At 41.2% G+C, this 12,844-nt stretch overlaps 1 protein-coding gene across 1 annotated transcript in view; it reads left to right on the top strand.

Annotated features, from left to right (window-relative positions):
* The window catches only part of LOC120049627 (protein mono-ADP-ribosyltransferase PARP14-like), a 40,948-nt gene that overhangs the window by 19,911 nt on the left and 8,193 nt on the right, over positions 1 to 12,844 (top strand). The window contains exons 4-9 of the mRNA XM_038995944.1: positions 175 to 447; positions 2,258 to 2,482; positions 2,563 to 4,265; positions 4,505 to 4,741; positions 5,089 to 5,310; positions 10,208 to 10,295. Of these exons, the coding sequence (XP_038851872.1) occupies positions 175 to 447; positions 2,258 to 2,482; positions 2,563 to 4,265; positions 4,505 to 4,741; positions 5,089 to 5,310; positions 10,208 to 10,295 (2,748 nt within the window). The remainder of the gene's footprint in view (positions 1 to 174; positions 448 to 2,257; positions 2,483 to 2,562; positions 4,266 to 4,504; positions 4,742 to 5,088; positions 5,311 to 10,207; positions 10,296 to 12,844) is intronic.

The following is a 12,844-nucleotide window of genomic DNA, read 5'->3' as shown; positions in this document are numbered from 1 at the left end:
GTCGGTAACTAGTGTTAAAAGGGTTTCGAAATTATGACAATTAGGCTCTTTTCCTGGCACAGTTTGTGACAACAGACAATTTCCACAGGAAGAGTATGCCCCCTCTCAACAATTATTATATTGGGCAGAGTTTCTTGCCTTTACATTTACAGCAATCAATTTGTTCATTCTCAGCTGCTACTGGTCCAAAAGACTTACTTCAGGGTGGAAACACAGCTCCTCCTGAGATTCAGGGGGAGATGGTTAGTGTGAGTGCACCAACGGACGAGGAAGAGCAGGGGTCCACCTCAGCCTTGTTGGAGAACATTCAGGAGAGTGTGGACCAGGAGTTATTGGAGATGCTGGTGGAGAATGTTTTAAAAGACTCTCCTTCTGCATCAGAGAACTTCAGTCTGGAGATCCTGCCTGACTCCTGCTTGGCTGTTGTGACTTTTCAAAATGCAAAAGGTAAACGAATAAAAAAGGGAACACCTTATACAGTACAGTGCTTTCAGATAGTATTCAGACCCCTTCACCTTTTCCACATTATGTTACGTTACAGCCTTATTCTAAAATGGATAAAATATTTTTTCCCCTCATCAATCTACACACAATACCCAATAATGACAAAGCAAAAAAAACAAGTTTTTAGATTTTTTTGCAAATTTATTACAAATAAACAGAAATACCTTATTAAATACCTTGCTATGTGACTCTAAATTGAGCTCAGGTGCATCCTGTTTCCATTGATCATCCTTGAGATGTTTCTACAACTTGATTGGAGTCCACATGTGGTAAATTCAATTGATTGGACATGATTTGGAAAGGCACACACCAGTCTATATAAGGTTGACAGTGCAGTTGACAGTGCATGTCAGAGCAAAAACCAATCCATGATGTCAAAGGAATTGTCTGTAGAGCTCCGAGACAGGATTATGTCCAGGCACAGATCTGAGGAACGGTACCAAAACATTTCTGTAACATTGATGGTCCCCAACCTGACAGAGCTTGAGAGGATCTGCAGACAAGAATGGGAGAAACTCCCCAAATACAGATGTACCAAGCTTGTACCGTCATACTAAAGACGACTCGAGGCTGTAAAAGCTGCCAAAGGTGCTGAATACTTATGTACATTTGATATTTCAGTTATTTTAAAAAAATCTAAAAACCTGTTCTTGTTTTGTCATTATGGGTTAAATTGTGTAGATTGATGAGGGGAAAAAAGCTATATAATAAATTTTAGAATAAGGCTGTAACGTAACAAAATCTGGAAAGAGTGAAGATGTCTGAATACTTTCTGAATGCACTGTAAGTGCCTCATGAGCTTAGTAAAACTTTCGAACCCTATCATAACTCCAAATGTTGTTTTATTTCTTTGTTTGTGTTTTTACAGTATTTCACCTGTATGATCAACAGTAAATTACTGTAAAACGCACCATACTGCAGCTTACTGTAAATTATGGTGCACTGTGGGAAGATGTTGTGGGCGGGGAAAAATTTGCTGTATTTCAAATGGTACTGTAATTCAGAACTGGACCATATTTTTTGAGCGGCAAAAACCTTTTGACCACAAGTGATTGCATGGTATTGTTGTTTCCGTCTCATTATTTTGAGAAGTGCCTTATAAGAGGTTATATTTGTTACACCCGTTAGTGAGAGTGCTGTTCCAATTTAACTCGTATGTCGTTCTAATGGTTGAGCATTTTGCCATGTCCTTTTGGTCTGTTTTGCCCTGTAGTCGCTGCCAGTTTGGAAGCCTTTGTTAAGGCCTCTAGAAGTGCAAGTGATATAAAACACAACATATTCATTGACATGCTGTAACGTGTAAAAACATTACCTAACACTCAACCTACTGTGAAATACAAACCCCATCTCCCCTCAATGAACTGCATTCATGAATTCATGAATTTAATAATTCATTACAATTACAGTAGCATTAACTTTTTACAGTATAATACAGTCAATTTTACGGTATTGTACTGTGTGTCATTACACAGTATATGCTTTGATACTGTATTTAGATTACCACGAGCTGCCTTTAAATAACTGTCAAATTCACAGCAACCCGTTTACAGTGTAGGTCATATACATATTTGGAAAGTTATGATTTACTGTTTATCTAACATGAAAATGTCCCGTTTTTAATTGAGTTTCAGTAATGTTTCATTTACAGTATGTCAAACTTCAAAGAGAAAATCTCCAGAACATAATTCAACATGATTTGAGTACATTGATTGAAATGAAGAAAAGATCTCAACTAGTATACTTTTTTTGGCAGCGACTGAGCACTTCATGTCAAGCTGCCCCGGGAACAGAAAGTTCATGCAGAAACAATTACGAGTCAAACCCCTGGAGGTTACAGCAAAAGTGAAAGTTGAAAACATACCGCCTAAGTTTAGTTCAGAACACCTCAGCTTACACTATGACAAATATGAGGTTGTGGAAGACGTTATAATGACTGAAGAGGATCAATCTGCAATCATCACCTTTCAAGATCCGAAAGGTAAATTATTGGTATACAGTATGCCTTGGAAAAATGCATATTTGAAAATGATGTATTAACAAATATTTATTGTCTTTTAGCTGTTGACAGAATCCTAAAACAGCAACATAAAGAGATGAAAGTTTTCCCATTTTATGAATCTCTGGGAATGGCCCTGTATGGCAAAGATAGACCCACATTGAAACTCCCTGCTGCCTTCACTGAGAACATTGACCAGGCCATTTGGAGATACCTTTCTGACAAGCAAGGAGTTGCAGAGACCATCCACAAGAATATGGCTGATCACTTCTGCAAAGTAGACTTTCAACAACCTACCGTCCAGTTAAGCCCTCTGCCTTCTCTACTCCAGCAGAAGGATGTCGAAGCCAAGCACATCAACAAGTGGAAGACCACTGCCAAGGCTGTCTTCATTCAAGCCTTGTCTAAATTCAAGTCCTTGGAGCTCCAGATCCAGGCCAACGCATGGGAAGCACATGAAGGTGCAATACACAAGGAGATGTCAGGGGAAGCAGTGGTTGTAGTTCCTGATAAGCCTAGAGGTATTGTGAAAGTGGTGGGATTGGAAGAAGATGTGGATAGGCTCAAACAAACATTAAATGGGATCATGGACAGGATTGCCAACAGCATTGAGAGGGAGAAGACGGGTATAACAGAGGAGTTCCCACTGCCGCCCTCTATCTACCATATACTTTTGCAAGACGGTCTACAGGACAAAATTGCAGGTGAATTTCCAGAGCTGAAAATGACGTACAATCATCAGAATCAGAGTGTAATCTTATTTGGCTTGACACAAGAGGTTTTGGGTGCTAACAGGAAGTTTATGGAAGGAGGAATGGCAGTGAAACGGAGGATGGTGCAATTAGACAACTATGTCTTTGAGTTTCTGCAGAAGAACAATGAGGGAGACGAGGAACAGTTTACCAGTACCCTTTTCACCTCACAAGGGATTAATGCAGGACTAGAACTAGAAAGAAAGGGAGTACAGCTCCTGGCTGTCTCAGAGGAGGTTCTGAGCGAAGCAGAAAACCAACTAGATACCCTTTTGATTTCACAATACATCGATGTTGAAGACTCTAATGTCCTGAAGATGTCAGAGTGGCAAGACCTTGTCACTGATTTGGAGAAAGCTTTCAACACTCCATCAAAGAAATGCATCATCAGGACACCTGGTGTATATCCAAGTCTACAAGTGGTAATATCTGGCTATAAGCAAACTGTTGATTCAGTCCGGAAAAAAGTTGATGACTACTTATGTCAGAATACTCCAGTTGATGAAACTCTTGAAGTCAAGTCTAAGGCCATTGTCAAATTCATCGAGGAACACAACAAAAATGCTTGGTCCGATAAGGTTAAAGACACAGTAAAAGTGTCTTTCAAAGATAAGGCCATTTGCCTTAGCGGCATCAGAGTTTATGTCAAGGACTGCATGGACTTTTTTCAAAACTTCATATCCTCAACATCCTTTGATATCTTGAGAGTCTCCAAGCCTGGCGGAAAGAAGTTCTTCCAGGAAAAGGAGGCCATGTGTGTTGAAGAAGTCTTGAGACAGACAGGCTGTGTGGTCCATCTGGTTGAAAAGGATGACCAGACGGTCCAGGCTATGGAGGACACAGATCAGAAGGGGTTTGGGAGCCATGGAAAAAGTCTTCAGCAGCATAATCATCCAACTTTCTCGACACAGAACCAGCATAGACTGATTCAGAGCAGGGATGGTTCTGACAGAGTGCAGACCAAAGAGGGGTTGACAATCATCCTGATGAAAGGGAACATCCAGGATGCTACGGTAAACTATCACTATTGCACCCTCTTCCTGGCTTTTGTCTCAGTTGTCTTAGTTCATTCTTCATTCAATTTAGATTAAATCAAAACAAGATATACAGTATCAGAGATTACCCTTTGGGCACTTAAATGACACACACTAATAATTGTCATTGAATTATATTCACAACTCATTTAAAGCCAGACATTAACTATGCAGTGCAACTAAAAGATCTATAGAATATTTGTATTTGTCTGTTACAGACTCAGGTGGTTGTGAACACAGTGGGTCTAGACCTGCTACTTCATAGCGGAGCGGTCTCGAATGCCATCTTAAAAGCTGCTGGACCCCGACTTCAAGACCTGATAAACGAACAGGGGCCCGCTGGCAGTGCTGCTGATGGAGCAGTCATCATCACTGATGGCTGCAACCTTAAGAGCAAGCTGGTGTTTCACACCATTGCCCCTAAGTGGGATCAAGGGAAAGGTGCAGCACAGAAGGTAGTAAGCTGTCCACATATCTCACTGACTTCTTAGATCAAATAAAACATACTGTCAAATGCTGCTATAACCTTTCCAAGTTAAGCGGGTCATTTTGAACAGCCTATTCTTGTCTCAATCAATTTGTATCATACATTTTTTAATTTGTACAATTCAATATTTTGAAAGGAACCCAGTCTGTTTCCAGCACAGTATGGCCAAACGTGGAAGTCCTAAAAGGCTTAGTGGTGGACAAAATCGTAAAAACCTACAGTGCCTGGTCCAATAATTACCAATTAGAACACATTTGCTACAATTTCTTTATAAAGGTAACATAAACCAAACATCTTGTGCCTGACATCCCACAGTTGTTGAGTGGAATTGTGGAGGAATGCCTGGGGGAGGCAGAGCAGCAGAGACTAGTCTCGATGACCTTCCCTGCCATCGGCACAGGAAACCTAGGATTCCCCAAGGATCTGGTGGCTTCACTTATGCTGGATCAAGTGCTCCAGTTCAGCAGTAAGAAGAAGCACAAACACTTGAAGGAGGTTGTGTTTATCCTCCACCCAGGTGATCCAGATACTATCCAGGTATGGAAAGCAGAAAAACATGCAATACTGTCAAAATAAGCTTTTAATGCCTTAGACTAAATATCCGCCTAGAGTCTAAGGGCCCAGCGCTGGGTTTCTAAGCTAATGTGGAATTGTTTTAAAATGGTCACCGTCATACCAAGGATCATTTAGCTATTTGATTTTGAATTTTAGGACCCCTGTAGGTATAAAAATATATAAAACAATAATTTTATGAAACATTGAATTTGGCCTTGCTGCTATTAGCCCATAGAAATAACAGATTAATAAATGGAAAAATATACTGAACGAAAATATAAACGCAACACGCAACAATTTCAACGATTTTACTGAGTTACAGTTCATATAATGAAGTCAGTCATTTTAAATAAATTCATCATGCCCTAGTCGATGGATTTCACGACTGGGCAGGGTTGCAGCCATATGTGGGCTTAGGAGGGCATAGGCCCACCCACTTGGCAGCCAGGCCCATCCACTGGGGAGTCAGGCTCAGCCAATCAGAATGAGTTTTTCCCCACAAAAGGGCTTTATTACAGACAGAAACACTCCTCAACATCCCAGACCACCTCACATGTAGTGGTCCTGCCAAATTCTCTAAAACGACATTGGAGGTAGTTTATGGTAGAGAAATGAACATTGTATTCTCTGGCAACAGCTTTGGTGGACATTACTGCAGTCAGCATGCCAATTGTATGCTCCCTCAAAACGTGAGACATGTGGCTTTGTGCTGTGTGACAAAACTGCACATTTTAAAGTGGCCTTTTATTGTCCCCAGCATAAGGTGCACCTGTGTAATGATCATGCTGTTTAATCAGCTTCTTGATATGCCACACTTGCAGGGTTGAGTTGGTTACTTTCTAAATGTAATCCGTTACAGTTACAAGTTACCAGTCCGAAATTGTAATCAGTAATGTAGTTTTGGGATTACACAAACTCAGTAACGTATTCTGATTACATTCTGTTACTTTTAGATTACTTTCCACGTAAGAAGCATTAGAAGAAGACAAAAATCTATGTTACCAATTGAACAAACTCCATTGCAGGATAAATCAATGTTAAAGTTTACATAGCTGGCCATATATGGATGTTACATTTTACTTTATGAGTTGATATGTAGGTTTCTTTTAAGCCATCACGTTTTACTACATATAATAATACAATTCAATTATATCTTTTCATTAAAAACCAAAGTCCATCAGAATTCCAGTCATTCTAATAAATGTTATACCCCTTGATCTTCAAGAATAGGACTTGGAAATATGGAGGTATAGTTTAGCCAAATTGTTTAACCTGAGCATGACCCCAAAACTAAGGACTTATTAGCCAGCTGTCCTCTGTTGATTATGATTTTGTTGTCATGGAGGACTGATTGGGCTCATTGATTCCAGTTCAAAAATAAATGCTGCACTCATGGAATGGCATGCTTTGCCAAGAGTGTGCAAAGCTTTCATCAAGGCAAAGGGTGGCTTCTTTGAAGAATCTAAAATCTAAAATATATTTTGATTTGTTTAAAACTTTTTTGGTTACTACATGATTCATTATGTAGTATTTCATAGTGTTGATGTCTTCACTATTATTCTACAATGTAGAAAATAGTAAATATAAAGAAAAAACCTTGAATGAGTAGGTGTGTCCAAACTTTTGACTGGTACTGTAGATATAATTTATAAGTTAAAAAAAATAGATGTAGCAACTACAGATTGACCCTTTAAGTCTATCAAAAGTGTACAGGTTTGAGCATGTGTCCATTAGGCCTATGAATTAAAATGAGCAATTAAAGCCCCACTTTTATTCCATAGGCTTGGATTCGCACTACGCAGCTGTTGCAAGAGCGCATTTTCACTGTCTGTCCACTGGTTTCAAAAACAATGATTGATAAGCAGCTTAAACTTCTTGAATTCAACCATTATTGGGTTCAAATACTCATTTAGATTTGTGAACAGCCATTCACAACAACCACAATCCGTAAGGTGCAAATAGCTAAATGAGAGAGCAGCAGTGTGATTCAAATCAATGTGCAATGTACAGTTGAAGTCGGAAGTTTACATACACCTTAGCCAAATACATTTAAACTCAGTTTTTCACAATTCCTGACATTTAATCCTAGTAAAGATTCCCTGTCTTAGGTCAGTTAGGATCACCACTTTATTTTAAGAATGTGAAATGTCAGAGTAATAGTAGAGAGAAGGATTTATTTCAGCTTTTATTTCTTTCATCACATTCCCAGTGGGTCAGAAGTTTACATACACTCAACTACTATTTGATAGCATTGCCTTTAAATTGTTTAACTTGGGTCAAATGTTTCAGGTAGCCTTCCACAAGCTTCCCACAATAAGTTGGGTGAATTTTGGCCCATTCCTCCTGACAGAGCTAGTGTAACTGAGTCCGGTTTGTAGGCCTCCTTGCTCGCACACGCTTTTTCAGTTCTGCCCACAAATTTTCTATAGGATTGAGGTCAGGGCTTTGTGATGGCCGCTCCAATACCTTGACTTTGTTGTCCTTAAGATATTTTATACAACTTTGGAAGTATGCTTGGGGTCATTGTCCATTTGGAAGACCCATTTGTGACCAAGCTTTAACTTCCTGACTGATGTCTTGAGATGTTGCTTCAATATATCCACATAATTGACCTCCCTCATGAGGCCATCTATTTTGTGAAGTGCATGAGCCCCTCCTGCAGCAAAGCATGATGCTGCCACCCCGTGCTTCACGGTTGTGATGGTGTTCTTCGGCTTGCAAGCCGCCCCCTTTTTCCTCCAAACATAATGATGGTCATTATAGCCAAACTCTTCTATTTTTGTTTCATCAGACCAGAGGACATTTCTCCAAAAAGTACAATCTTTGTCCCCATGTGCAGTTGCAAATCGTATTCTGTCTTTTTTCTGGCGGTTTGGAGCAGTTGCTTCTTCCTTGCTGAGCGGCTTTTCAGGTTATGTCGATATAGGACTCGTTTTACTGTGGATATAGATACTTCTGTACCTGTTTCCTCCAGCATCTTCACAAGGTCCTTTGCTGTTGTTCTGGGATTGATTTTCACTTTTCGCACCAAAGTACGTTCATCTCTAGGAGACAGAAGGCGTCTCGTTCCTGAGCGGTATGACGACTGCGTGGTCCCATGGTGTTTATACTTGTGTACTATTGTTCGTACAGATGAACGTGGTACCTTCAGGTGTTTGGAAATTGCTCCCAAGGATGAACCAGACTTGTGGAGGTCTACATTTTGTTTTGTTTTGTCTTGGCTGATTTCTTTTGATTTCCCCATGATGTCAAGCAAAGAAGCACTGAGTTTGAAGGTAGGCCTTGAAATACATTCACAAGTACACCTCCAATTGACTCATTTTCTGGAATTTTCCAAGCTGTTTAAAGGCACAGTCAACTTAGTGTATGTAAACTTCTGACCCACTGGAATTGTGATACAGTGAATTATAAGTGAAATAATCTGTCTGTAAACAATTGTTGTAAAAATTACTTGTGTCTAGCACAAAGTAGATGTCCTCACCGACTTGCCGAAACTATAGTTTGTTAACAAGAAATATGTGGAGTGGTTGAAAAACAAGTTTTAATGACTCCAACCTAAGTGTATGTAAACTTCCGACTTCAACTGTAGATATCAATAATAAGTGATATCCATATCCCCGTAGACTACACCACTACTGTCATCCTGCTGTCATCCTCCAAGCGTTTATTCAAGTTGGTTCATCTTTGGATGCCGACAGCAGTCACACCATTGGAAGACACAGCTTGGACTGTAGCCTACAAAAGCCTATTCCTGCTCTTTTCCTGCGATCCATCAAACCCATTTGGTGTTTCATCATAGTGGTCTCTGACTTGTGGTCAGACTCGCTCAGGTGGAACAAACTTAAACTTGCACCTTTTTTTCAATGCTGATTTGAATGTCATTGAGAAAACAGAGAAAGTTAAAGATTTTTTCACAAACATCCTTTCTGATTAAAAGTAATCCTCGAAGTAATCATCTAGTTTTTCAAAAGTATCGGTAATCTGATTACAATATGTTTGCTGGTAATGTAATGGACTACAGTTACCTTTTTACATGTAATCCGTTACTCCCCAACCCTGCACACCTGTCAGGTAGATTGATTATATTGGCAAAGGAGAAATGCTCACTAACAGGGATGTAAACAAATTTGTGCACAACATTTGAGAGAAATAAGCTTTTTGTACGTATGGACAAATTGGGGGATTTGAAACATGGGACCAACACTTTACATGTTGCGTTTATAGTTTTGTTCAGTGTAAATCAGAAGGAAGTATGTTTTGAAGTGTCTGTCATATCTGATAGAAATAAGAAAGCTCAGGAAAATTATTATATATTTTTTTACAGTGGAAATGCCCTATTCACTACCATTCATTTTCCGGCCCGGTACCGGGTTACCTTCAGACGGGTCCTGTGACACTTGTGGGGGTCGTACAGCAGAACTGATAACACCATCATGTTCATGCGAGTCTCATTTTTCCATAGACATGTTTTTGTTGGAAGACTCGTTTTCGGGATGTCTCCTGGTCTGACAAACACCGCTGTAGCTCTGCAACCTTCCACCTCAGATGCGGATATACATTATCTCTAGCTTTAACAGCTAGACATATTATGCTAATTCGCTTTCTACGGGGGGTGGGCATTAATCACTGATTATAACTGATTAGGAAGTCCTAGCCAGGCATTAATACACCTGACACACAAAGAGTAATTGCATCAGGTGTGTTAGTGCTGGGTAAGAACAAACCCCTGTGGGGCCTCTCTCAGGACCAGGACTGAATAACATTGATAGCCAGGATATACTGGTAAACGTTGTCTAGGGAGGAGAGTCGAGTTGGTTCTAGCAGATTGATTTATGATTTTCTGTTTAGTATTTTTAAAGGCTTTAGATTTTATTTTCAGGCTTTCTCTGATGAATTTAACAAGAGGTTCACAACCAAGTCTGCAACCTCAGGTGGCTCAGCAGCGGTGTCTACTCAGAAGATTAAAGGTATGTTAACAAATTATGGTTTCCCCCAATATACTGTATGACGGTGCCATGTTGAAAGTCACTGAGCTCTTCAGTAAGGCCATTCTACTGCCAATGTTTGTCTATGGAGATTGCATGGCTGTGTGCCTGATTTTATACACCTGTCAGCAACGGGTTTGGCTGAAAAAGCTGAATCCTGTAACGTAACAAAATGTTGAAAAAGTCAAGGGGTCTGAATACCTTCTGAATGCAGTGTAATTGAGGGATCACCACATTAAAACTAAATAGGTTCACTGTTGCTATAAACCTTCAAATTTTTGCATTTGTATCACAAATCCCATTCAAGTCATTGTGCCAATATTTGCATGTCAGTGTTCGTGAGAGTCTCAGCTTTCCATAGTAGGGTCATATTAGTTTGTAGCTCAAACCATTTGGACTTTACGGACGTTTCCGTGAGAAGGACGGTTTTCGGGATTACTCCAGGGGCTGTATCCGCAAAGCATCTCAGAAAAGGTCCAAGAAATCCTATTAAAATCTGTTTTAAGACAAAACAAACCTCAGAGTAGGTTTTAGGATGATGTTAAGATACTGCTCAGACAAAGTCTGTTCCAGGAGTAAAATCAACTCATAAAAGTTTCTCAGCTGGTAATCACAACAATTTGAGGTACCAGAAAGGAAAGAGAGTGATGACGCTCATCAACCAATCGCAATGAGTCATTGCCAGCTGTGAACTCTTTAGCACGCTTCAGACAACCACGGTGAATGTGACTGTACATCAAATGTTGCAATTGTATAAGGAAATAAGCAAACAGGAAACCACTCACCCAGAGGCGGCGCTCCTAGTGGCCGGAGACTTTAATGCAGGGAAACTTAAATCAGTTCTACCACATCAACATGTTAAATGTGCAACCAGAGGGAAAACAATTCTAGATCACCTGTACTCCACACACAGAGACGCGTACAAAGCTCTCCCTCGCCCTCCATTTGGTAAATCCGACCACAACTCTATCCTCCTGATTCCTGCTTACAAGCAAAAATTAAAGCAGGAAGCACCAGTGACTCGGTCTATAAAAAAGTGGTAAGATGAAGCAGATGCTAAACTACAGGACTGTTTTGCTATCACAGACTGGAAACATGTTCCGGGATTCTTCCGATGGCATTGAGGAGTACACCACATCAGTCACTGGCTTTATCAAAAGCACATCAAGGACGTCGTCCCCACAGTGACTGTACGTACATACCCCAACCAGAAGCCATGGATTACAGGCAACATTCGCACTGAGCTAAAGGGTAGAGCTGCCGCTTTCAAGGTGCGGGACTCTAACCCGGAAGCTTACAAGAAATCCTGCTATGCCCTGCAACGAACCATCAAACAGGAAAAGCGTCAACACAGGGCTAAGATTGAATCATACTACACCGGCTCCGATGCTCATCTTATGTGGCAGGGCTTGCAAACTATTACAGACTACAAAGGGAAGCACAGCCGCGAGCTGCCCAGTGACACGAGCCTACCAGACGAGCTAAATCACTTCTATGCTCGCTTCGAGACAAGCAACACTGAGGCATGCATGAGAGCATCAGCTGTTCCGGACGACTGTGTGATCACGCTCTCCGTAGCCGACGTGAGTAAGACCTTTAAACAGGTCAACATACACAAGGCTGCGGGGCCAGACGGATTACCAGGACGTGTGCTCCGGGCATGTGCTGACCAACTGGCAGGTGTCTTCACTGACATTTTCAACATGTCCCTGATTGAGTCTGTAATACCAACATGTTTCAAGCAGACCACCATAGTCCATGTACCCAAGAACACAAAGCAACCTGCCTAAATGACTACAGACCCGTAGCACTCACGTCCGTAGCCATGAAGTGCTTAGAAAGGTTGGTAATGGCTCACATCAACACCATTATCCCAGAAACCCTAGACCCACTCCAATTTGCATACCGTCCAAACAGATCCACAGATGATGCAATCTCTATTGCACTCCACACTGCCCTTTCCCACCTGGACAAAAGGACCACTTATGTGAGAATGCTGTTCATTGACTACAGCTCAGCGTTCAACACCACAGTACCCTCAAAGCTCATCACTAAGCTAAGGATCCTGGGACTAAACACCTCCCTCTGCAACTGGATCCTGGACTTCCTGACGGGCCGCCCCCAGGTGGTGAGGGTAGGTAGCAACACATCTGCCACGCTGATCCTCAACACTGGAGCTCCCCAGGGGTGCGTGCTCAGTCCCCTCCTGTACTCCCTGTTCACTCACGACTGCATGGCCAAGCACGACTCCAACACCATCATTAAGTTTGCAGACGACACAACAGTGGTAGGCCTGATCACCAACAACGACGAGACAGCCTATAGGGAGGAGGTCAGAGACCTGGCCGGTGGTGCCAGAATAACAACCTATCTCTCAACGTAACCAAGACTAAGGAGATGATTGTGGACTACAGGAAAAGGAGGACCGAGCACGCCCCCATTCACAGGGCTGTAGTGGAGCAGGTTGAGAGCTTCAAGTTCCTTGGTGTCCACATCAATAACAAACTAGAATGGTCCAAACACACCAAGAC

This window comes from Salvelinus namaycush, chromosome 1 (genome assembly GCF_016432855.1).
Source record: "Salvelinus namaycush isolate Seneca chromosome 1, SaNama_1.0, whole genome shotgun sequence".
Lineage (NCBI taxonomy): Eukaryota > Metazoa > Chordata > Actinopteri > Salmoniformes > Salmonidae > Salvelinus > Salvelinus namaycush.
The sequence above is the reverse complement of the archived record's forward strand: the minus strand, read 5'-3'. Positions and strand labels throughout refer to the sequence as shown.